The sequence below is a fragment of the Drosophila albomicans genome, chromosome X (assembly GCF_009650485.2).
Source record: "Drosophila albomicans strain 15112-1751.03 chromosome X, ASM965048v2, whole genome shotgun sequence".
NCBI lineage: Eukaryota > Metazoa > Arthropoda > Insecta > Diptera > Drosophilidae > Drosophila > Drosophila albomicans.
Genome location: NC_047627.2, coordinates 17,262,865 through 17,289,743, shown reverse-complemented (window position 1 = coordinate 17,289,743; position 26,879 = coordinate 17,262,865). Strand labels below are relative to the sequence as shown.

The 26,879-nt window shown below is 33.6% G+C and overlaps 1 protein-coding gene across 1 annotated transcript in view; it reads right to left on the bottom strand.

Annotated features, from left to right (window-relative positions):
* Nucleotides 1-3,733: 3,733 nt before the first annotated feature.
* LOC117578200 (uncharacterized) overlaps nt 3,734-26,879 on the bottom strand; it is a 63,157-nt gene continuing 40,011 nt past the window's right edge. The window contains exons 3-4 of the mRNA XM_034263529.2: nt 5,996-6,521; nt 3,734-3,987 (exon numbers count right to left, since the gene is read on the bottom strand). Coding sequence (XP_034119420.1) covers nt 3,804-3,987; nt 5,996-6,462 — 651 coding nt within the window. The 5' untranslated portion in view covers nt 6,463-6,521 and the 3' untranslated portion in view covers nt 3,734-3,803. The remainder of the gene's footprint in view (nt 3,988-5,995; nt 6,522-26,879) is intronic.

Here is a 26,879-nt window from a genome sequence, read left to right as displayed (position 1 = left end):
AATCTCTCACTAATAACTATGCCCTAATAAAACAATAACAAACATTTCAAAATTGTTTATATTTATTTATTATTATATATATATATGTATTTATATATATCGCGAATAACATAGATTTCAATTTATTTTTTGAAGTACTCTTTCTCGTTATCGTGCCAAAAAACGGGGTTTGCTGCTAATTGCTTTACATTCCATTACACACTTTACACATTTTCATTTTCATTTTTGTTTTTGTTTTTTCTTTTTTGTTTGCAATTTGTTTGTTATTCTCATTACAAGTATTTACCTTATCGTTCATTTAATAGCTCGGAATTAAAACAAACACCTGAGGGTAAAATATATATATTGAGACTGCAAGTGTTTCCCTTGCGGTGTGGTTAACTCACACTCCCACTCACACTCACAAGTTGCATTCGCACTCGTTTTTGATACTCATACTCTTTCTTCTATCGTTTTTGTTTGGCTTTTGGGAATTTGTTGTTCGATTTGCTGCTGCTACGATTTTTATTTACTTTTTGCTTTTGTTTTTGTGCTCGTTTTTCTATAATTTTCTATTTGGTGTATTTGGTGGTTATTTATGTGGTATTTCACAGTTATCCATAAAACAGTCAATATTAAGTTCGAGTAGGTACAAATAGGTTCGGTCGACTGATTCGACTGCTGGTGGTACTCAAAAGCGGTGGTTACTCAATTAATCTTTCTCCACGGGGCAACTACTAGGATAATACACAGCACACACACACTCACACTTACATACTCCCACACACGCACACACACACACATACACACACACATGCACAGAGAGCAGAGGAATATTTATCAATGCGTGCTATTATGATATACATCTCTCATATTAGGTCATGTTGATTGTTCATTATGATTAAGCTGTTGTCCTTTTTTGTTTGCTGTCATCTGCCACCGAGGGTCATTCATCTAGCCTGCTCAAGGATAACGGCAAACAACTAATGTATAAACAACTAGACAAGCGTTCATTAAAGATTTAATAAGAACAAATCAAGCTAGCAGAGATTTTGATAACGTCAAAGGTTGCAAAAATTCATATAAGTGGAGTACGGAAAACAAATTGTGTTTTAATTGAAATGAATTTAATACATTTATTAGCTAAAAGTAACTTTAAAAGCGTCGTCATAAAAGCAATCAAATTAAAACAATAATAAATTTCGAATGCTATAAATAAATTGAAAATAAATGTAAAAAAAAGTTTTCCTTTGATTATTAATTTCTTTAATTTATTGGCAAATAACTTAAAATAATAATTATAAATTTCGAAAGCTCAACATAAATGGTTTAGTTTAATTAATTTATTTATTTTGTTATTTCATGGTTCTCTCAATAGAATTTTTTACTTGAAGAAACTTGATACCAAGGAAAAAAATTTATTTAACTATACTGCTTATTTATAGGAAATATAATAAAGCGAGCAAATAAATAGAAAAAAAGGATCCCTTTGATTCACAATTTAATCTATTTATTTGTTATTTATTTAATGATTATTAAAATTGAATGAATATATTCAAATGAATGAATATATTCTTTAAACTGTTTAATATGAAAATCATTTATCTGTATGTTAAGAAATTAACTTTTGAGTATATGATTTAAAAATGTTTTAATATTGACGTAAATTGATCTAACATTTAAATCAAAATATGTTCAAAAATTTAAGAACTACAATTTTTTAAGCAAGTAATATCATGATTAAAAAAAAAAAAACAATGTATAAGCTAACTTTGAATATTCAAATATTTGTTGAACTGCAAGTGTAAGAAATTTTTGGAAAATAAATTCTAGAATTAAATGAAATATAAGAAATTATAAGAAATCTATTCTAAAATTATAAGACTTTTATTCCTTAATACAACAAAAATATAATTAAATAAGAGCATCATTAAAAACCTTCGACGGAGGCGGTAACTAAACAGTTTCACGAGCTGCAAGCGAACAGCAGACAAATGTGTTTAGTGCTTGACAGGTTTTGAATCTTTAAACACAAAAACACACACACATAGAGACAGAGACACACACACAGACACGCGCGAGCGCAGAGAGAGAGATAGAGAGAATATTTGCTAACTGGAATTGCATTTTGATTGTCGTAATTAGTCAGTTAAGCAATGCAAACTAACACACACATTTCAATTAACGTCACACGACCCACACGAAATTAGCTTTACGACGACGATGACGATGACGACAACGAAGATGAGTTTCTGCCTCGCATTGTGCTGTGCCATGCCGAAGAGCAACAGGCGAAGGGAGGGAGGGAGGTAAGGAAGGAGATTGCTGGATTTTATCAGCGAAAATAGCGAATGGCCATCAAATGTGGCGACAGTGGCATTGGCATTGACATTGAGACTATGTGCCATATTACTCATACGACATGTGGGCCAACCACGTGCAGCAGCACCACCATTAAATGCAATAGCCTTGCGGGTGTGTCTTACAATGTGTGTGTGTGTGTGCACGCGTCTGTGTATGTGTGTGTGTGTGATTGTGATAGAGAGAAATGTCCTTGACCCATTCTGTCCTTCATGTTGGTGTGGGATTTTGCTCGTCGAGGTTGCTGCAATTCATTATGTACGACTATATATAACTATATATAAATTTTATGTTTAGCTGCAATGTCATATTAAAAATGCAACCTCGCTACGCGATTTGATGATTACACAGATACCTCAGCGCACATCTCTAGTTCTCTTATACCTTGCCTGCCAAATATCAAACGAATGCAATTAAAATACTTTTGTCGCTTCGCAAATTAAATGTATCAAAGCAAAGATTCTCTTCGTTTGAGATTTAAACTTTAATTGAGAGCACAAACATATTAAAATTGTTGTTAATTCATTTTGAATATTAATATTTAACACAAAATCTTTTCGACTCTTAAAATTGATTCTAAAATATGTCAGATTACTCTTTCAATATTCTTATAATAAAGGCAAAATATTTTGACTCTCAAAATTGATTGTAAAATATGTGAGTTTAATATTTCAATGGAACACAAAACCTTTTCGAGTATTAAAATTTGATTATAAATTATGTAAAATTAATGTTTTAATATTTCTTTTTAACGCATCTTTATAAAATTGATGGTAAATTATGTTTGATTAGAATTTTCCTATTTAACACAAAACCTTGTAATTGTTTCTTTCCTTTTGTATTCGCTTTCAATCAATTGCCTAAATTTGTTGAGGATTTATTTAATTTTATTAGGTTTGACGTATTTTTTTTTTGTTATCGCACGTGTGCAAATTGCTGTTATCATTTTTCGTTTATATTTACTTTTTCGCTGTTGCTCATTTCAGCGAATTCCTCTCACTCTTCTCCCACCCTCTCTCTCTCTATACCTCTGTCTTTTTGCGTTCATTCTCTGTCTTTGTTTATCGCTCTTGTTTCAATTTCAACCATTTTTTGGTGACGCGCGACTTCATTTTCATTTTGGTTTTTTGCAATTGCGGTTTGTTTGTTTGTTTATTTTAAGCGTTGTCGCTGCCAAGCCAAAAAACAAGAGAGATTGAGAGGGGGAGAGTGAGCGAGAGCAGGGAAAAGAGCTGAGGCATCCATGAAAAGAAGAAAAGAAAAGAAAATGTTAATAAACATGCGCTTGTTTCGTCCAGCTGCTCTCGCCAATTCGTCAATTCGCCATCCGTGTTTTGTCTTGTGCGTGTATCCATTTCCGTTTCCTTTCCTTTTGCTCTTTCTCTACTTGTGTGTGTGTGTGTGTGTGCCCATTACTTGTGGTTTGTGCTCGCTTCTGCTGCTGCTGCTGCTGCTGCAATCGCTTATGTCTGCACGGGCACATTGCTATCCGCCTCCTGGATTAAGGGTGCTGCCCAAACGCCGCTGCCGCTGCGAGTCTTGCGCTGCTGCACAATCCCATCCATAATGTCCAGCTGCAAGTTGTGAATGCTGCCGCGATGATCGGTCAACGGTGGTCCAGCGATGACGCTGCCCCGACGACTGCCACTGAAAGCAAATTAATATAAATTACAATAAATACATATTGCTTATAATTCATTTTCATTTTCATTTTCTCCGTCGTCGTGAATTCCCTGGATGCCAACGAGTTTAAGTTAAATGAAACGAGTTTTCGCTTTTGAATAAAATATATGTATGTATGTTTATTAAATTAAGCTTAAATTAAAGCAAAATATAATTCAAGTAAAAAATATATTTTAATAAAAAAAAAAAACATAATTGTGTAAAATAACATTGATAGACTTTTAAGGGTTTAAGAGGAAAAATCATGCTTAAATTGAAGCAAAATATAATTTTGCTATATAATTATAACTTTTAAGTACAATTTATTTTAATACATCAAAATATAATTGTAGAAAACAACTTTGATACAAACTTTAAAAATAAATTGTAAATTAGTTTTCGCTTTTAAATGAAATATATGTTTATGATATTATGCTTAAATTAAAGCAAAATAGCTAACATCGACATAACTTTTAAGTTTAATATAATATATTTTATTTTTTTTATATTTACATTGCATCACTGAATAATTTTGGAAAATAAATTCTATATAACTTCAAGGTAATTCTTTTCTTTTCTAAATTTACAGCAAAAAATAATTTTACTTCTTAAATTAAACGTAATTAAATCAAAATATGATAAAAAATAAATTATAAACAAGTAAGAAAGCTAGAGTCAATTTTGTTTGACTGTGATCTACCCGATAAATAGTGAATAAATTCAAAATAGTTTGGTATTAACTAAAATATACCAAATTAATATATCACAGAAATAATTAAATATACTGAAGACTATATTTGGTATATTGATATATTCCATAGAGTATTAAAATATACCAAGCTGTCAGCCAAGGAAATTAACGCCCGTAAGTGGGCGTTATTCGCATATATAAAAGTATTTTTTAAATAACTTCAATAATTATTATCTACAACCAAATTCAAAAATAATAACAATTAGGAACAAGAGTAAATAATTAGTTTTTTTCAATGTTACAAATAAAATAAAAAGATACATCCAAACAAAATTAATAATCTTAAATGTTACAAAAATGAAATCACAGAAACGAGCATTCATTATATTAGAATTAATTATATTAACAGAAACAATGGAAATCAATCAAAATAATAGCAAAATATTAATTTTGAAAGTTAACTGTCAGTTGAATATATATTTTTAAGTCGTCAAAATGTTTCTATGACCAGTATAAAGTCAAGAGAAGATCGCCAGCATGCGAGAGAAATTGTAATTGAAATCGTATTGAAAAGGTGCTGATTTTTCAATTTACGTTCTTTCCGTAATTCGCATAACGACACGGACATAAAGAAGGAGAAGAAGATGAGATGGAGGAGGAGGAGGAAAAGAACATAGGACTAACATACATCGTATAAACGTATTTTGCGTATACGTATTTTCAATTTATATGGCATTAAACTGTCTGAGGGGTTATGCATTTAGATTGAGCCTTTTAACGACACTTGAGGGCTTGGCAGCTTCATGACAATCTCATTAGGAGGCCACCGCAATGGCCATTGCCAGGGTATCAGAATTGTTGATGGCACAGCACAAAAGCCAGAGCAGAAGCCGATGCCGATGCCGATGTCGAGGCCGAAGACCAAGCCGGAGTAAACGATGAAGCTGAAGGAGAAGCAGAAGCAGAAGCAGAAGCTGAAGCAAAAGCATCGAACAGCCGGCGGCGCAATTCAATTAGGCGAGCGTCAAAGAAGCCCAGCCATGTTCAAGTTCTCTTTCTCTTTCTCGCTTTCGCTTTCTCTTAGTCATGCTTTCTCCCTTTCCTTTTCTTGCTTTTGGACAGAGTTTACTGATGCTGTGACCCGTCGTCCGTCCGTCCGTCTGTCCGTCTGTCCGTCTGCCTGTTCGTTGTCCGTTGGCTGTGCACTTCCGTCGCTAATGGCGCACAAAACTTCCAATTACTGGGACTAAAGTGGCTCCACTCCACACTCGGTTGGGCGAGGCAAATAAAAATGTCATTTACCTGAACGAAACAGCGGAAATGGACTCACGCCGATTGCGTCCGAAGAGCGTTGGGGGCACCGCCGATATGGTGACCACCGAATGCCGGCGACCGCCTGCGGTTGGATTGGCCTTCTGCGATAGCGTGGCCAAAAATTCAACCTCTTTGGGACTGAGGCCACCCGTCTCGCCGCCCACCTCCGATAGACGTCGCACCTGGCTGGCGGTAATGCCCTCGGTTATTTGCAGCGATGGCAACGAATGCTTGCGTCGCTGCTGCATGTCGGGGAAGGGGCAGAGCAGATACGGATTAACCGGTGAGTCCGGCTCGGAATCATCGCTGTTACTCCGCTTGGTCGCTGTGGGATCACACCCGCCGGCGGCGCCCTCCAGATCGTCACCATCCTCGGCGGCATGCGACTCCTCGACGACAATCAACGGCTCTTGAGTGCTCAAATTGAACACGGGCGTGAATGAGGAGCGACGCATCTTGTCTTCGCTTCAGTTCAACACTCAACTTCTGGACTTTTGCTTTCGTTTGTCTTCTTCTGAAATGATACAAATCAAATGGGGGAAAGTTTCAATCAATAATCATGTCGAACACAAGCAGCAGCAGCAGCAGCACAACACACAAGTTTCCATCAAATTAAAATGAGCCGCAAACTTCGTCACAGCTGAGCTTCAGTTTTGTGTACTTTTCGTCTTTGGCTTTGACTTTTTTCTCTTTCTCTCTCTTCTGTTTGTGCAAAACTTTGTTTGCTCACTTCTTTTTTTTTATTAATATTTGTCTGAACTCTAGTAACGCTTATAATACTCTATGCCTACATATGTTGCTCACTTACACACACACACACACTGTCATCATACTTATGTTAGTCAGTTTACATTGAAACTTCACTCAGCACACTATTGATTGACGGCTGCAAAAGTTTTTGGGGTTTCGTGTAGATGAGTTCTTTCATCTTGTCTAAGATTATGCTGCATTCTTCAAATTTGCATAGTGGCAAAACATTTTGTAAACACACATTTTTGTGGCTAAAAGTCTTCAATTGACAGATTAAAGATGAATTTATCAAAAATTCATTTAGAAACCAAAATTATATCAAATCTTTTAAACAAAGTTAAACTATCAACGGACATCCAAAGCAATAACTTGAAATATTTAAATTCCTATTTAATTATATTTGAAAAAGCGTATTTAAAGCACTTATTTTGCAAAATAGAATGAAATTTAAATGTGTTTTAAAAATCTTATTTAATTTTCAAATAATATTCGATTCCTCTAATTTGCCAAATAACATTTTTTTTTTATTAGTAATTGAGTTTTATTATAATTTGATCGAAACTTATCAAAATATTGCCTTAATGAAGCAGCCACTTATAGATAAATACAATGTAAGCGAAAGCGAGTGAGAGAGAGGCAAGATAAATAGCATTCTCTTCGACTTTATATTTAGCGTTTGCCTGCAACAGCTTTAACTGAGCAGCAACAAATTGTTTTATACATAATCAACGTAGCAACTTCTTCCGCTAGACTTATTTGCATCTCTTTCTAACACCTTCTGCTTTACTTTTAGTTTCCTACTAGCAACTTCTTCCATTAGACAATTCCTGCAACGTCATTAGCTTAGCTTAGCAGCAAATGCAATTGTTAGACACGATCAGCTAGCCTTTATTGCTGTCACACATATTTCCGTCTCCCTCTATTCCAGCTTCAGCTTTACTTATATGCTGTTTCTTAGTAGCAACTTCTTCCGTTAGACAAAACGAACACATTCTCTGCCTTAGTAGCAACTTCTTCCGTTAGAGATTCTAGGGTCTGTTTCAGTTCGATTCTTAATGTAAATGGTGTAGCAACGACTTCTGCTAGACGTTTGCTCTACATTTAGTGACTTAGTGGCAACTCCTGTTAGACAAATACAGCAGCGTATTTTGCTTTACTTGGAATTGCATCAGTTTAGTAGTAGCTTAGAGATAATTATCGATCAACTAGCAACTGGTTCTGCTTTACTTATTGCCTTCACGTTTATTTTGCTCCATGTAAGTACAAAGCGTATAATTTTTGCATAATCTCTTTAACGAGTAGCATACGTTATGACATATACATATGTACATAGTGAATTTTAATTTTAACTCATTTCACTTAAATATATAATATAGTATATATTGTATAATCATAAATAATTGTATAATTTGAACACAATGAAAGTAATAACAAAATTTCTATTATTATTCAAATACATTTGCTGGTTGGGATGTGCAAACAAATGAAATGAACAATTATATTGCCCCAAGACAATTAAAATAAACGAGCACATTTAAATGCAAGACAATTTCATTTGCTCTCAATACAATTATCGAAGGTTGGTTCGAAAGGTATTTTCAGAAGCTCTAAACCCCTGAAGCTAGTTTATTTGAATTTGCAATTGAGTTTATCAAAATATTTTAATTGAAAATAGGAATATTAAAAGCATAAGCGCAAATTATGGATTTATTAAATATTTGCACTTCTTGATTGAAATAAAGTATGTAAGGTGTTTTTTGTGTTGGTCATTTAATGGCTATTTAAATTTAAAGACTCTGCACTTTTATAACATTTCCTCCAGAAATAAACAAGGTATTTAAGGTTAAATTCCATTCCTGAGAAGGCCGAATGCTGTTGATACTTTTCAATTAACTAAATTGGAATTAAGAGCAGGGAAAAAGAATTGTGAAGTGGCCGTTTTCTCGAAAAACTCCTTTTGAGTTGGCGAGAACAATGGCAAATGGGAAATCGCCTTGGTCACCCACATTAAATGGATGTCATAGAGCAAGCAAAAAAAAAAAGATCTCTAAATAAGAAATCATAGCATACCTTTTAGGTAACTAAAGATAAAAGAGAGATGACGGTGAAATGAAAAACTGACAGCATGGGAAAATTACGCATTCGCCGTGTATTACGCACACACACACACACACACACACACACACACACACACACACGTACACAACAGAATTAAATGTGCCGAAAATGTAAATGAAATTGTTGAGCATTAGGCACATAAAAACCACTAAAGAAAATATAAAACAATGATGTAGCTAGGCAACTGACTGACTAAAAGTTACTCTATAGAATAAGAAATTTTTCAATTGAAGAATTTCTATTAATGAGCTCCTAAGATTCATTTTTAGCTTGCCGTTAAATGAATCAATGGAATGCATTTGCTTAATTTATTAATGTTGTTCAGTGGAAAATATATGCATTGAATATATTTGATATTAATATCGAAGTGATGTATTTTTTATTATATTTTTTAATATTATATTATTATTATTTAATATACGTATGCTTTCATAATAATATATTTATATGAAAATACATCTGTATTCATACACATATTTCTTATTTTTCTGGTTAGCCATTATCATTAATATCACAGTAAACCTCTTGCTTCAACCTTTCTTCAGCAAGGAGTTACATCTTCGTGTGTGTGTGTGTGTTCCAGTAGATGTTCGTGTGAGTGTGGGAACGAGTGTTTTTCGGATGACGACGCCAGCTTAATGCGTCTGCTGGGCTTTGTCGTTGTTTTTCTCACTGCTGGCGCCAACAGGCCGTCAATTCAATTGACGTTTGATATACGCACACGCTGACACACACACACGTACAATGTATAGGGGCACACACACGTTGGCTTAGTAAATGAGTGTGTGTGTATGTGTATGCTTAGTGCTGACTTGGCCATTGCCAAAATGCCAATAATGAGCACTATTAATAGAACCTGACTGACTGCGATTTGCTGCGATTCATTCAATTTCGACACACAGGCCACCATATCGAACCAAAGGAACCAGGAATGTGGTCCTCGCCCCCCCTCCCCCTCCCCCAGCTGAAAGAGAAACGTGTCACTTAATCAGCATTAAAGTGCGCAGCATTGTAATTAGCCAGCAAACATGCCAGCAAACATACGAGACACGAACGGTGGCAGTAAACCTGAAACACACACTCGCATACACGGAGATTCCAATTCACTGAAATTTAGGTTCAAGCATGCGCACCCCTCCCCCTTTTCCCCCCGCCCGCAGCATCATTTCCCTCTCCCCACACCTCTGTCATCCTCACGCAAATCTCATTTAAATTTCCTTTTGGTCTCTACACAAAATCGAAATTCGCTGGTGCTCGGCTCAAGTCATGTGTATGGAGAGCTTCAGTTGGAATTTATTTCCATTGGGAAAGAGATTGACAACAGAGTGCGAGACACAGAGAGAGAGAGAGAGAGAGAGAGTGGGAGATAGGTGCGGAGATAGTCATAAGCTGGGACCAAACACTCTGCAAACGTTGACAGACTTTGCGTTAAGTATTGGACGTGTGTGCCGCCCGAACAGAAAGAGAAACAGCAAACAGCAGACAGAAACAGAAACAGAACAACACAAAACAGAGATGAGAACAAAAAAATAAAAGCGGAGATCATCGCTAACAAACAAACAGAAACTTAGACGAATGTCAACTGGCATTTCAGCTGGCAGCAGCTTAACTAACTATCCAACATCACATGGCTAATTTGATTAAAGTTGCCACACACTACCAGCATTCACACGATTTAAGAGTGGAATTGTAATTTTCATTTATTTAAAATGTCAAACAAATTCATCAAATGTTCATCAGTTCTAGTTTTGAATAAAATGAAAAGAATTTGTATATATTTCATAGTCAGAGCTTTAACTTCAATTGCAAATCTTGAAAATTCTTTAATTCGATTTCTAAAGAAAGTGAAAAGAATTCAAATGTAAATCATGCTTACGAAATAATCTTCACTAATTTGTTAAGAAAATTGTAAGTTAAATCATACTCGATTATTTAATCGATACTAATTTGTTTAGAAAATTGTCAGCTTTCATTTCCAATTATTTAATTCCACTTATATAAAATGTCGGACTATGTAACAATCACAATCTTATAGATTCTTAACTTAAAAATTATCAAACAATAAAGTTTCAAGAATTCTGAAAGCAGCTGCTAAAAATAAATATTAAAGTGTATAAAATACTAAAATAACAACAAAATCTGAAATAATACAAAAATATTATTCATTGAAGATAAAAAATAATGGAATATTTAATAGAATATCTAATCGTATTCATTACTCAATACCAAAAAAATAAAAAGGAAATTGGGTGATAAAGTGCCATTAAATTAAATAATTCATTGAACAAAAATTAAAAAAGAGCGTCTATAAAATTTGTTGCAAATTTCTTGTCCTTCCTTAACAAATCAATATTTTAAAAATAAAGAATATTTAATCGTGCTCATTACTCAAAGAAATTGGGTGATAAATAATTACAGCAAAAGTGTCTTTATATTTGATAATCACGAAATGTATAGTACAAAATTTATTGGCCTTCTCCTTTAAACCAATATTATCAAAAATAAGAATATCTAGTCAAAGCCAGAAATATAATTGAGTGATAAATAATTACAAAAAAATGTGCCATTAAATTGTAGAATTCTTTTGGCTACAGAATGTCAACTGGTCGATTGATCTGAACGCAATTTCATAGCCATTAAAATGGATAATGAAATACGATTGAGGCACGCTCAAAGTAGACATTTATTGCTGCTGCTGATTTGCTTTTAATTTTCGCAGTTAATGCAACATAATTATTTAGTGTATTGGTTATTTAATTATATATGCTTTTGTGTTGGGCACAGTTCGCTTAGCTGTGTGAGCGAGGAGTTCATTATTATTATTCATTGTTTGGGGGGCAATTTCTATCAATATTTGTTGCAATTATTTAGAGTGTCTGCTATTTGGCATGTGATGAATGGCACTGTAATTGAGCACACTTTGTGTGCTGCTGAACGACGAACAAGGAGCCGCCGATAGAGCCAAAGAACCACAACAGTGCGTAGACGTAATAAATGAATGAAAAAATACATAGACCGAAAACGCAGAGGTGAATAATATTGAGCATCAAGAGCGGCGGCGGCGGCTACAACAATGAGCCAGCATTGGCATTCAAACATTATTGAGATAAATGACAAATTTTGTCTCTCAAATAAATAAAAAGGACGCCTCAATGTGGGCAAGTTGACGCGTCAACAACAAACGGCCAAGGACAGTTACACGCACACATCTCACTCTCTCTCTCTCTCTCTCTCTCAGTTCGCTTTCTATCTACGTCTCTATTTTTTTTTGCTTTTTTTCTGCCTGCCTTGTAAAAAGAAAAGCAGCAGCAGCGGCAGCCGTAACAAGAAAAATGTTTGCAAATACACGACATAAACAAGGCCATGAATTTGCCTATAAATCCAAATTGAATGACAGCCTAAAATGCAAAATTATTTGAAGGGCAATGTCAATGCCTAACGAAAACACACACACACACACACACACACATTGAGAGAGACTACCACACACACACATATGTATATAGACGATTACACATTCATGTCATTAGAAACTAAATGTATGTGAAGCATCAAATTAGATTCAGTTGTTGCCATTTGTTTTCATTTATTTCCTGCTCAATATGAAATGGGATTTCGATTTCTCAATAAAACGATCAATTTTCACGTGATTACTTTATACGATTATATTTATCTTCGAATTGAACTTCTAAAAAAAACTCAATCGTTTAAAGTAAAATATTCTGTCATTTAAATACAAAATTTTGTTTCAATTCACATTCAGTTTTCGACTTGCTTTTTTATTGCAACGCATTTTCAGATACAACAATAATAAGGAACGGAAAAATAGATTAGCATATCTTTTAAATAAAATATTTGAAACAAAAAGTAAATAAACATAAAAGAAATGTAAATGTATTTTCAGACACAAGAATAACGATGCATTATTTATTTTCAATTCTAACTTCGCTCATATTAAGTTGTTTTGTTTAATTGCAAACTATACGAAATATAGAAGTATATCTTGCAGCTATAATATTTGATATTGTCTCTAAATGAAAAGTAAATAAAAATATAAAATACTTATTTACGATCAAAATAATAACAATATTTAAAGTTTATCTTGCATTTTTAGTATAATTTTTGTAAAAACCAAAACAAACATTAATATTTTGAGTTGTTTCAAATTTTTAAATATCACCACAGTATTTTAGCACAAACAAATTATAAAATATATGCAAATTTAACAGCAGCTAGCTTTTAGTCATAATTCGATTTTTATTGAAAATGTAATTTTTTTTTAATTGTGATCAGTTCTAATTTTATTATAGTTTTTTAATGCCCGTTACTAACTTTGTGCCTCTATGAAGAGTATGTAACATGTAAAAGGAGACATCCCTGACCTTATAAAGTAAATATATTCTTGATCAGCCTCAACAGGCGAGACGATATAGCCATGTCCGTCTGTCTCTCTGTCCGTCCATCCGTATCAACACCCATATCCCAGAAATTACAGAGATAGAACTATATTGATAGCACTTGTTATGTTTGCACTCAGATCAAATTTGATTCAACGCTCACGCTCCAAAAATTGGGAAAAAAAAAATCAAATAACAAGCGTATTTTGCAGATAGAGTCACAATTTTTGGTGTATACAATCTCAACTGCAGCATTTATGGACTTTGTATGGAAAGTAATGCCAACTTTAACCGGGTTTTAGTTATTTTGGTTGGCAATCTGGTATATTTTGTACTTTACTGAGCATTTTTGGTATGTAGCACAATCTTTATAATCCAAATATAGCCATCGGTATATTTTAGTATTTTTGTGGTTTATTTTTTGTATATTTTTAACATATGGGTTCATTGTGTGTTTCTGTGTTTCTGTATTTTATAGCCGAGCACACTTGACTGTGGCTTTCTTACTTGTTGATTCTTTAGTAAACTTTTTAAAATTTATTTTTTGAATTATTAGAAAAGGATAATTGCGGTCGTTTGTGAAACTATTTTAATCGCTCGCCTTCTCCTATACTCTCACAGTTCGTTCGTCCATTTCTTTTTATCTGGTCATTACTTGGGTAAATATATAAAATGTTCTTAGACAGAAATATCTAATTTGCTTATATCACATTTTTTACGACATTTGTCACGTCTTGTTTCCGACTGACGACGGAAGTATGTGAGAGAGTGTGTGTGCGTGTGTGTGTGTGTGTGCACATGTATTTGTCAATAAGTGATGGCGCAATGATTCTGCGTGATTGTTGCTACGTGATTGCGCTACAAATGGCATCTCCGAGTCGGAGAGAGACTAAAGTCGAGCAAGTCGAGTACTCGCTCGTTGTATATATCCTAAGTGTGAATGGATATCCCTGGGCATTCTTTTTGGCTTTACTTCTTTTTTTTTTGGGGGGGGCAAAAATGTTGCCCAACAACAACAACAACAACACCAAAGTGAAGGCAACATTTTCATCACGCATTTATGAAGGTCGTTTATTTCTTTTCTCTGTTGTTTTGTTTTTTGTTTTTTTTGAGCTGTCAGCAAATGTCTGCAACAAGCAGCATGACAACAAATATGTCTAAAAAAAATAAAATACGAAAAAATTGCACAACATTGAGTGTGAATGAGTGCGAATGAATGTTGGGCAGATGTTTATTGATTTAAATCGAATGCATTTGCCACACAGAGGGGGGAAAAAAACGAGTCAATGCTTGTCAAATATAAACTCAAATAGATTGGCAAATAAATAAATTGTGACGACAGCAATTTGAAACTCATCAGCACTCAAACTACCCATCCGAACCCGAACTTGGCCCGGAAGTGCTTTAGTTATAAACTCAAGCTTGCCTCAAGAGAGAGAGAGAGAGAGAGAGGCAGAGAACCGAGGACCGGGGACCGGACGTTGGGCGGCCAAGCGTGCGCATCCGGAGCCAGGATTGCCACAGAGAGAGATTCTAGTCTAATGGGCTTGGGCTTGGACTTGGGCTTGGGCTTGACTGGCATGTGCTCAATATAAAGCCATAGATTAGTCAAACTTTTCTCTTGTCGGGGTGTTTGTAATGAGTTGAGAGCCGGCTCTATCTCTCTCTTTTACTAACTGACTAACTGGTTGACGAAATGACTGGATGACAACTTTGGTTGCAAGTTTGACGCGTTGAAAGTTTTTCGTTTATCTCAGAGTGTCGAGTGCAGCGCTTTGTTGTTGCCTTCTTCCATGCCATTGTGATTGTTACTACACTATTGTTGTTTTTAATTATGCTGATGGCGAATTGAGTGCGACAGCTACAGCTACAGCCGACTCTTTGTGTTTTTTTCTTCTGCCTTCTCTTGTTGCTTTCCAAAAAGATTCTCGCACAACAACAACGTTCAACAGCTGACAGTTAACTCATTAACAAAAAGTGCTGCAAATCCATGCTCAAGACCCGGACAATGCTTGCTCTCTTTCTCTATAAATGCATTAAGCACCATTCAATATGCACGTAAAGTTTGCAATTTAATTCAATGAAAAAACAAAGCTTCAGCTTAAGCATGGTTCATTTTCAATTTGTTTAAGGCATACATATTTCGCAAAATTTAATAAAGTACAAACATAAAACACTTTGTAAACTTTTTCAACAATGCATTTGTGAAATTGTCTAAATTGAATCATTAAAAATAAAACGACTGAACTTTTTTAATAAATGCGAGCTAGAAAAAGTACAGCTGAGTTTTTGGCAATTAATTCATGATTTAAAAATAGATTTTATACAGGTTTTTTTAATGCAGTTTTCAGCTACTCTACTCTCTTCTCTTTATTTACTAAAGTTTTGAATTGTCTTTTTACTAGATCTCTATGGACCGCAACCCGACTTGATTTGGCTTAAGCTCATTACGCCAATAATATTATGACATTTGTTTGTTTCGTTTTTTCATACCCGCTACCCATAGAATAGAAGGGTATTTTAACTTTGTGTCTCAGGTAAATTTATGTAACAGGCAGAAGGAATCATCTTCGACCCTATAAAGACAGGAGCTTAGTTGCTTTGGTTTGAGAATCTGGTATATTTTGCAATCTATGATATATTTCGAATATAGCTCTCCATCGATATACCAAATATGATATATTTAACAATATGCGGTATATTGAGAATTTTGTGTCACACAACAGACTTCGGTATATTTTAATTATATTTTGGTATATTTACAAATTAATACCACACTGTTTTGCTTTTATTGAAAATAGGCAGCGGATATCTCACAGTCGAGCACACTCGACTTTAGCTTTCTGACTTGCTTTTTATTTCAAGTATGCTCCTAGGAAATTCATTTTTATTTTTGGGCTCTGCCATTGCTTTTTATGTGCTTTTGTTTCTGTTTCTGTTTTTGTTTTCATTTCGGTTCGGTTTTGATTCGGTTTTTTTGGTTCGCTTTCGCTTTCGGTTCGGTATTTTATGGTCGGTTGTCAGTTTAAAATCTCTGGCTTTGACATCCAGTTCGACCTCGACTTTGACTTTGACATTGTTTTGCCATTCAGCAGCAGCATTTGAGTAAATCAAATGATGTCGTAAATGTCGCTTATTTTCTTGATGTTCATCTTGTTGCTGCTGTTGTTATTTTTCGCTGCTGCTGCTGTTGCTGCTGCTGCTATATGGGGACCATATAAATCCTATTTGCTTGTCTTAATTTACCTAATGCCAAAATAATCCGGCTGTCATTTGGAGCGCACAGCTTTTTATGCTGTGCGAATGTCGCCGCCTGTTATCCCCACTCTCAGTCTCAGTCGCAGTCTCTCTCCCTCTCCCTCTCCGATCCCCTTTCAATCACCTCCTCCTTTTCTTGACTAACATTAACCCCGTCTAAGAGAGCAGACCAAAAAGCGCCTTGAACACCCTGGAACATCGGCAATGTGGCTTTGAGTGTTATGCTCATGTTAAGCCGGTTAGAAAAAACAACAACAGCAAAAAAAAAATAGAAAACAGTTTTCGAGGTCCTCCACAAGTCATAAAATATCGTGACAGCAAATTCCGCCTTCAATTTCACTCGCACAATTCACACCGACCAGCTGCTGAGACTAATCGATAAGCTCCCCAACCTCCGCCAAGCATTCACCTCTTCGGTCTTCCCGTCGCATCCTTTTGCTTTTGACTGATTTTCCTTAATTTGTGTAAAGTTTCGGTCCAAAATGGCTTGGCTGCTCAACAAACTTGGCTCTGAGCTATCTATAAGTTTGTGCTTTGCCTTCGCCTTTGCCTTTGCCTTCGCCTTTGGTTTTGGTTTTGTGCCTTGTGCCAGCAAATTTCTTACTTTACCTTTTGCCAAACCCCATTATTATAGTTGAAGCGTAAAAGGTTTTTATTGCTCTTGCGGGGATAATAAATGCAACAGGTACAAAAACTAATCAAATTGATATGTTTTCACTTCACACACACTCGCACACACACACACACTTTTAATGTGTGTGGCAAAAGTTTCAGTTCAAAAGATTGCGTTGACAAACTTTCGTAATTAAGATATTAAATATTATTTATCACTTAACTGTCTACTTAGACTGCAAATATTATTATGCTCTTAATCATTGCTTAGACACAAATATTAAGCATCAAAGACAAAAGGATAATGTTGGATACTGAAGTCTACTCCAAACATTGAATGTGCCGAGCATATTAAGTGTAAGTTAATTTATAATGCTGGTCGGATTTAAACACTGAACTCATATTAAACTATAAAATGTTCATAAATTGACACATTTGAAATTTCACGAAATAGAATTAGTTTTACTATAAAAAGTAAGCAAATTACTTTTACTTAAAGTAAATGTATATAAGAAAGCCAGAGATTATGAGATTTAGATCTATAATTTATTTTCGACCGCACTTGTTAAGTTTTGCATGCAAATCAACTTTATATCACATTTTCACCCGCCGACGCAATTAAAAAAAATTCAAATAAAAATCGGAAAGCTTGAGTCGTAATTTTTGTTACATAAAATAATAACTACATTATTTGCGAATTCTGAAAACTTAGTTGCGATCAGATTTAAATTGTGAAAGTTATTTAAGAAATACTTTTGTACGGCAATAAAAACCTACTTTCTACTGGTCTTAGATACTTTAGCTGACAATCTTCTATATTTAGTACTCTATGGTATATTTTAAAGTGGTATTATATAAATATACCAACTGTAGCTTTCGGTATATTTTAATACTTTTGTGGAATATTAGTTTGGTATGTTTGAAGAATAATGTTATGCTCTTACATAAACTGAACTGTGGCTTTCTTAATTGTTAAATATTAAAATTTGCATATATATTTTATTATATTTATATCTTTAATAAAATATAATTATTTTGGGAAATACTACTTGAAAATTTACTTTTTTGAAGCACATGATTTATTATACATAGATGAAAGCAGTTTTGCTGGCAACACTTGGAATGTAATTAGATTAAAATCATGTTTGAAATTCTCTCATAAGTTAATATTTTATCTTATATAAAATATAATTATTTCGGCATGTTAACCTGCTAAAGTTTCGGTAGTGAATATCACTTTTCGATTACTTACATTATGTGTATATAAAAAAACAATTTTACTGACAATATTTGCTATAAAATAAAGTTTACAATTCTCTTTTTTTAACTACTTGCAAAGTTTTTTTTTCGTAGGCCTTTGTAGAAGTAAAGTTGAGTTTACTATAAAATTGCTAGTTTAAATATTCTGAATATATTATATAAAGTGTGCTGGAATTTCAGAAATTTGTAATGAATTTGCGAATATATCTCTGAGCATGTGCTATGTTAAGTATGTTATGTGAATGTGGGCACAGCTTATAATCGTAGCGCCCGGCTGTCGCATTTTTTTAGTTGTGAATGCGCGTGCTTATATCATATTTTGTACGAGCGTAAAAACATATTAATAAATACATATTTCATATATGTACATGTGTATGTATGTGTATTTTATTTTAATGTATGTTCCAAAGCCATTTTTGTGGCTGCTTCTTTTATTGATTTTTCGTTTTTTTTTGCGTTTTTGGGTGATTTACCGCCTAAGGCAGCTGAGAGCAAAGCGAAAAAAGCAGAGCAATAACTTCATTATGTCATTGTTATTGCCGCGTGTTTTGTTGTTGCTTTCTTTGTTGTTGTTGCTGTTGTTGTCATCATAATAATCATCACGGTGGCTCGTTGTGCTCGCCATACACTAATCCCATCCAGCACATGCGTGTCCTGGCTCAACGTTCCACGTGGGCTATTGCAAATGTTGTTGTTGTTGTTGTTGTTCGGTTGTAACAATACTCGAGGAGTGTCGAGCAATCCTCACTTTACTCTCTCTCTTTCTCTCTCTCTCTCCCTCTCGCATTGATATCCTCAAAGTGAATATTAATTTCAATTTGTATTGAAAACTCAATTGGAAATTGCGCCTTGTAAATGCAAAAAGCATTAAAGTGTCGCGCCTTCCCTCCCCCTCCCGACAGCCAGCATATTCTTTGGCCCGCGTGACCAAGGGCAGCTCATCAGACACTTTTATACCCTGTACTTCGAGTTCGGAAAAAAGCTATGTCAATTTAATGACAAGATCTTTGCTGTCTGAAGAATGCAAGCTGCTTAGATTTTTATAAATAAATGTCAATAAACAAATTGGATGATCAACAAATTTCAACATAATTTTAAAGATCATTTTGATATTTTACTCTTTTCAAGGTCGCTTTTATTTATAATTTATGAATTATTATTTTAGTTTATTTACTTATTATATTGTAGTTTATGTTTTAATCTTATTATTTTTTTTTTATTTCATTTTATTTTATTATATATTTTATATTGCATTATTATTTTAGTTTATTTATTTATTATGTAATTTATTTATAATTTTGTTGTTTATTATTTATTGTTTTATTCTAGTTTCTTTTTCAATTAATTTTTGTATTGCAATCGCAATCATTACTTTTTTTTTTAGCGATTTAATCAAAAAATATTGTTTCTTGTTTCTAATTTTTGTTGAATTAATTTTTGTGTTGTAAGCACATTTATAACTTAATTTTTTAAATCCCATCTTTATAAGTGATTGATTATTTCAATTTATTTGTTATCACACTTTACTATTATTATTAAATTATCTTTATATTATTGTTTTAATCAATTTAATTTTATCGAAATCGAATTTGTTTTTTCATGAGTAAATTATTTATTTGAATTTGTCTTTTATCTTTTAAACACAATTCTTACGTTTTATCTCAAATCGAATTTTCTTTTCAATTAGTGACTGAATATTTTGACTGAATATTTTTTGATTGCATTTCTTTGTAGTTATTTCACATATCTCACAGTCGAGTTGACTTGTTTATTGCGTTACCATTCATTTCAGTTTGACATATTTTGCGTTCTGTGCGTGTGTGTGTGTGTGTGTGTGTGTGTGTGTGTGTATTTGTGCCTAACTGAATTGGAACTGCGTTCATTTCATTTCCATTTTTGGTGTGCTTAGCACATTTAATTTGTACAGCGGTACACAAAAAGCGACCGAAAGAGAAAAAGAGAGAGAGAGAGAGAGAGAGAGAGAGAGAGAGAGAGAGAGGGGAGTGGAGTGGATGGCGAGAAAAAACGTCAACGAAGCTGGCCAAGCACCTTTCAAAAACAGGAAATTGCTCAAATTGAATTCAGGGATTTCCGTTGCTCGGTCCATGTTCAGTACTTGTGCTTCACTTTCTACTGCTGTCGATGCTGCTGTCGATGTTGCTGTTGTTGCTTCTGTTTCTACTGTTGCTGCCGCTGCTGCTTCTTCTTCTGGCCTGAATGAGCCTCAGTTGTCCTCGCCCTTTCGCATGACTGCCAGTTTTGCATTCGCCATTTTCCATTCGTCCGTCGTCCGTCGTCCGTCGCCATCGCATTTCGACTTTCCTTATGCTTGTTTTTTTTTTTTTTGTTGGACTCTTTTTTTATGGTGCTTTTCTATCCTTCCGGACCTCAAATGTGCCACTTGAAGTGCATTTTAATAGACTTTCGATTGAAGTACCCCAAAAAAAAAGTAAAATAGAAAAGCACCACGAAAATTGAAATGACAACTGCGCTGATGATTTTGCTCTTAGACTTCATTGCTATCGTCGTCGTCTTCGTCGTCATTGCTTGTTCTTGTCTGTCTCTCGCATCTTGCGTCTATATTTCCCCGAACTAATCTCATTTCTGCTCTTCTATTCTCATGCAAATTGTGTGCGATTCATGATTTCTATTAGTTTGCCTGCAGCAGAGAAACTTGATTAAATTGCATTTCATTTTGCGTCCACACAAACACACACACACACACACATACAATTGAAATGGCGCCAAACACAACAAACAATCACATTCACATTCACATTTAGCATCTCCATCAAGAGCAGCAATAACAAAATCAAATGAATTGCTGCACTGCAAAAACCAAATAATACATACATATTTTATTTATGGGTTTTTATTATCTTTACATAGCTGAAAAGCCTCGAATCGTGTTAAGTTATTTGATATCTACATAAGCGAAAAATACTTGTGAAGTGTGGTTCAAATTTCTGTAACCAATTTAGTGAAGATCTTTCATTGAAATATAAGTTTGAAATTGAGAGCAAAATAAATATTATTATACACGCTACCCATTGAGTACTATAGTTTTATCCCTTCAGGAAATATATGTATGTAACAGACAGAAGGAGACATCTCCGATATATATACATACATACTCGTATATATATTTTTGATCAGACGTGTCGGTCTGTCTGTCTGTCCGTATATACGCCTAGATCTCAGAGACTATACGTGATAGAGCTATAATCTTTTTCAACAGATCAAGTTCATTTCAGATAAAAATTGTAACAATTGTCAGTTGTGTTTCAGTAAATTCTTTTGTATGTCAAGAAACGATTACTGCAATCGGGTCTTACTTAATTGCTTTGTCTGAGAATCCGGTATATTTTGGAGTACTATATCCATATACCAAATACATATATCATTTGATATAAATTTTTAGTATTTTGCGGTGTATTATTTCGGTATATTTTAAGAATAACATGGCACTATTTTGCACCTACATATTCAATATTGGTAGCATGTATCTTATATTCGAGCACACTGTAGCTTACTTAATTATTTTTTTTTTCTTGCCAAAGTCAAAATATGTTTAATGAATGCTTAATGTTAAAATATATCCATAAATAATCATATTACTTATTGTAAAATCTACCATAATTTAAAAAATAAAAGTAATAGTTAATTGAAATGCATACAAAATAAATTGAACGACATTTAACGCTGCTTTGAAGTTCAATACGTCTATAAAATATCATTTAAGTTATAGTAAAAGATATCATTATGAGGTAATTTAAATTTACACAAAATAAATGAAAAAATGTTTAATGTTTAAACCTGAAATATGTCTATAGATTTTATATTATATATATATGCAAAATATATTAAAAGTTTAAATAATAAAATTTATAATTGATTGAGTAATGTGACTGAAATTTAAAGAGCATTAAGCAACCTGCTAAGTTATTCTTGGAAAACCTTTCCCACAAACGTTTTTTCTATCAATGTAAATAATCTGTAAATTCAACGAAAAACTTCGACTACAAATACCAAATTGCGTTTAATCGCTGTGCAAAAATTGTTGCTGTATTCAACGGAAAACTTGACTCATCAAAGCAACAAAAGTGCGTTTTCACGTTTAAGTGAATAGAAACGAATTTTCTTCTTTAAATCTAAGCAAAGTACAATTTAAACGCTATAAATACGCTGAACGGAAAATTCGCTGAATGCAAGTAGAGAGCAAACAAATATCGATACGAGTTTAAGCCTTTGACGTCTTAGAAGCAAAAAGCAGGCAGAGACATGCCACAGATATGTTTCTTTTTTTTTTTGGTTAGCGGAACCGAACTCGATGCATGGATACGTCGATATGTCGACGACGACGTCGTTATCCCTAATGCTAGATGGCTTGGATAAAAGCTTAATAAATATTGTAGGACAAGCAGAAGAGAGAGGGAGTTGAGGAGAGTGAAGGAATCGACCCAAAATTTTACGAATGCTCATTTGTGCCCAACCGAGGTTGACATGTGCTTGTGCCTAAGGTTTCTTGCAAATTTCGTTCATTTATCTTAAAGCAAGTAAGAGTGGGAGTGAGGAGGTAGATATGAAGTGTAGGCAAATACATTTTGCAGGCACTTTTAAAGATTTCACCTTGACAGTTCATTCACAGCGGCAAATCCAATGTCGATATTGAATGAGCGCTGCCATAAATAACCGATAAAGTAACCGATGAACCACAACCCAAAATATAACATAGAGAAGAACTGGTCAGATTTCACGACATGAAAATATATTGCCTTTTCCCTCTTCCATGCTGTTGCTTAATTATTTTCCCTTTTGCATATCATTTTTGGAAGAGAGAAGCGCGCAAAAGTTTTACAATAATTTTTGGGGGCAAAAGTTTTGCGCGCAGCATTTGTAAACTCAATAACCCTGAAACGGAAACCGAGCTGAAACCGAAACAGAAAGCGAAAGCGGCAATTTGCCAATTTTCATATGCAAATAATGCGCCAAAGCAATTCGCAAAAGTTTTGCCTAAGAAAACACAATGGGGAAATAACAACAACAACAACGAGAAAGAGAACAACAAACAACTGAGACATGAACAATACTCGTAACATTAAAATGCAAATCAAAACGCTCGCCACACAGGTGTTCAAAAAATACGCAAAACAAAAAAAGAAAACAACCAACAAAAACAAAAAAAAAAAAAAAAAACCGTTGGAAAAGCAATAAAACAAATGGTCAGCTGCGGGCGGACGATGAAAACAACGTTTGTCAGAGTCGGAGATATCTCGAACCGTCCTCTAACTAAGTTTAGTTATCATCACGCAAGTTGCCAAATGCGATAACTAATATGCATTGGCTATAAAATAAGTTTGTGGCACAAGAACTTAGCGACACTCTCAAACTGTAATCATGTTCTTGTCAAAATGCTGTTTGTTCTCTCTGTTTGTTCAGACAGAAAATAAAGCTTCTGTACGAAGATAAATGAACTCAAATAATAGACACTTTTTCACTATTCAAAATATTTCACACTGACTACTTATTTACTCTTGAACTCAACTATTAACGTATAATACAAATGACAATTATTTTTTGTTATTACTTTTTGCACAACTTATTTTAAGTTACATAATTTAATCGCGGAATCAAATTTCATATTCTAAGCATATTAAATCACTAATTAAAATAGAGTAGTACATTTTGATTAATGGTATTATAACTATAGCTTTAACTTAGCAGGAAATTAAGAAAACAAATAATGACAAATATTTCTAATGTAAAGAATTTTTTCCAAACTCAAATATTAACTTTACTTTTCGCCATTTAAATTATGATAATGATGTTCCTCTTCAAATCCATAGACAGAGCCTCAATAATATTCATAAAACTACTTCTAACGGCTCATATAAAATGCATTTTTGGAATAGAAAAAAGTAGCTATATTATATTTTTGAATTTGTTGGCTAACTCAAGCTAAAATTACCAAACAAACTATTTATTTTTAAAAGGTCAACTAACTGACCAACGGGCTTTCCAATAATTATATTACTTTTCGAAATATGTAGGTCTTTGTGTGTTTTTTTTTTCAATCATTTTTATGTCAATCATTAAATACAGATCCCTCGAATCAAAGACAATAAAATGCTAAATAATTTTTAATGTAGCATGCATTTAAAATACAAAAATATACATAATGAAAACCAAAATTTGAAAATGTTTTAGACCCACGAACGCTTTATAAGATTGTTATAAAAATAGTTGCTGTTCATTTTCGTTCGCTATATAGAGCTTAGTTTGAAGCTGTTGTCAATCATTTGCGACTCAGAAAACAATAAATTGATTTCATATTCAATATACTCTCATATATTTATTTGCAATATGTAGCATGCTTTGTAAAAGATTGATTTAAAAGTTACCTGCCGTAAGTAAATATATCCCTTTTTTTGTTTAGTGAATGCTTTTAACAATTTGTACATGTGAATATTGGGCACAAGAAAAGTATTTGTGTTTATTTTTCGTTGAATTCGCTTCTTTTTTTTTTTGGCTCTGCTACCTTGAGTTAAGTTAAGTTGGGTTTGGCTTGGAGGCATAAAGATATGAAAATGGAAAATGAAATGCGAAAGCTGGCCGCAAACCAAAAAGCGAAAAAGCGAAAAACTTGCTTTGTTTTCTTTTGCCTTGGCGAAATACACGAAAAGGAGCTACAACAAAATAAATGCTGTGTTGCAACCGTGATCCGTGGAGGCAATAAGCAAGTTTATGCTGTTGACAGTTCAATTTTGCTACGCACAATGAAACGAATCTTTTGTTTCCTTTTCTTTCTTTTTTTAGCTGATTTGCTACAAATTCACAAAAAGTGAGTGAGCAAAGAAAATAAATGAAATAATCCAAGAACGGGGGACGGCACATATTTGTGTAATCTATGCCATGTTTGTGCTTCTATAAAGCTAAATAATAAATGTAATATTCGATGAAAGCAAACTCGATAAAGGTGGCGGCGGGGGGTGGGGTTGGGGCAAGGCAATTGAAGCACTCACCAGCCAGCGAGCAGCACTCAACGGCAGCACTCACAAGTACTTACGCTCACTTACACGCACTTCTCCCATAAAACATAATTGCAAATTAACCTTTTTCTGATTTGCTGCGCTTCTCTCTACACTTGCTCAAATGGTCGCAGCCTTAAGCACACACAAACGCACACAGAGAGAGAGAGAGAGACACAAATACACACACACAAAACAACATCAACAATAACAGCAAGGACAACAACAAACAACAGACTCAACAGCAGCAGCAACACAAGCGCAAATAAGTGTAATTTTATTTTGGTAGCAGGACAACAGACAAGGACACTGCGAGTACACACGCACACACACACTAGTACTCACACACACATGTGTACATTCAAGATCTACCTGTTGATGAAGCTACCCAACTGAGCATTAAGTAAGCAGAGTTATTCAGTTTACTGTATTGCCAGAATAAACAAAGCACACGGCACAAAACGAGTGTACGCAACTGATACAAGGGCAAGGGAAGAAGGCGTACAGAAGGAGGGAACCAGAAACAGAAACAGAGCAGCAGAAGGAGCAAAAAGTATGACGACCATTAACCCAGTGCAACAATGGGCTAAAAAGTTGCAATAAAAAAAACATAAGCTCAGAATTCAAAATTTAACAAAACATATTCAGTTATATTAAAAATGTTGTATTATTATTACACAGTCTTAGTTTTTATTGTTTTTGAATTTGTAGTAAAATTAAGAATTTGTTAAATTCAACACACACAGATTATTTATTTTGAAAGCACTTAAGACACAACCAAATCCGTCGAAAGTATTTTATTTTAGTACTTATGAAAGTTGTAATTTGAGAAAAGAATATTTATTGTTTAAATATTAATTATTTATTATGTTAAATAATGATTAAAAATCTTAATTTTCTATTCATATATATTATATTATATTATATTTTTTATTATTTTTATAATTTTCAAAATTATGTTACACTCATCGAAATGGTATTTTTACTGCCTTCGGCAGTTTACCATAACAATAATAATGATATTTCAAATAAATATTTAAATTTATTAACTTTTATGTTTCCGCTTGAAAATCTCAATTTTATACATGGGTAATTCTCTGGCAAAACTAATTAAATACTATTTAGACTGAAACAAAACATATACAAAAACTTTTCTTTATTGTGAATAAAGATGAATTTTATAGCTCTTGATCAACACTTTAATTCAAGCTAAGAATTTTGTCATTATTTTTCTGTTTTATGATAACTGCAAAAATTGTATACATACATATATTTAATTTATATAGTTATTTTTAAAATATTCCAGAATTACTTTACTCACAAGTAAAACAGCTTAAAAGCAAAATCAATTAAATTTCCTTAAGTGAATGATTTTGTCATTATTTTTCTGTTTTATGATAACTGCAAAAATTTTATACATACATATATTTAATTGATATAGTTATTCTT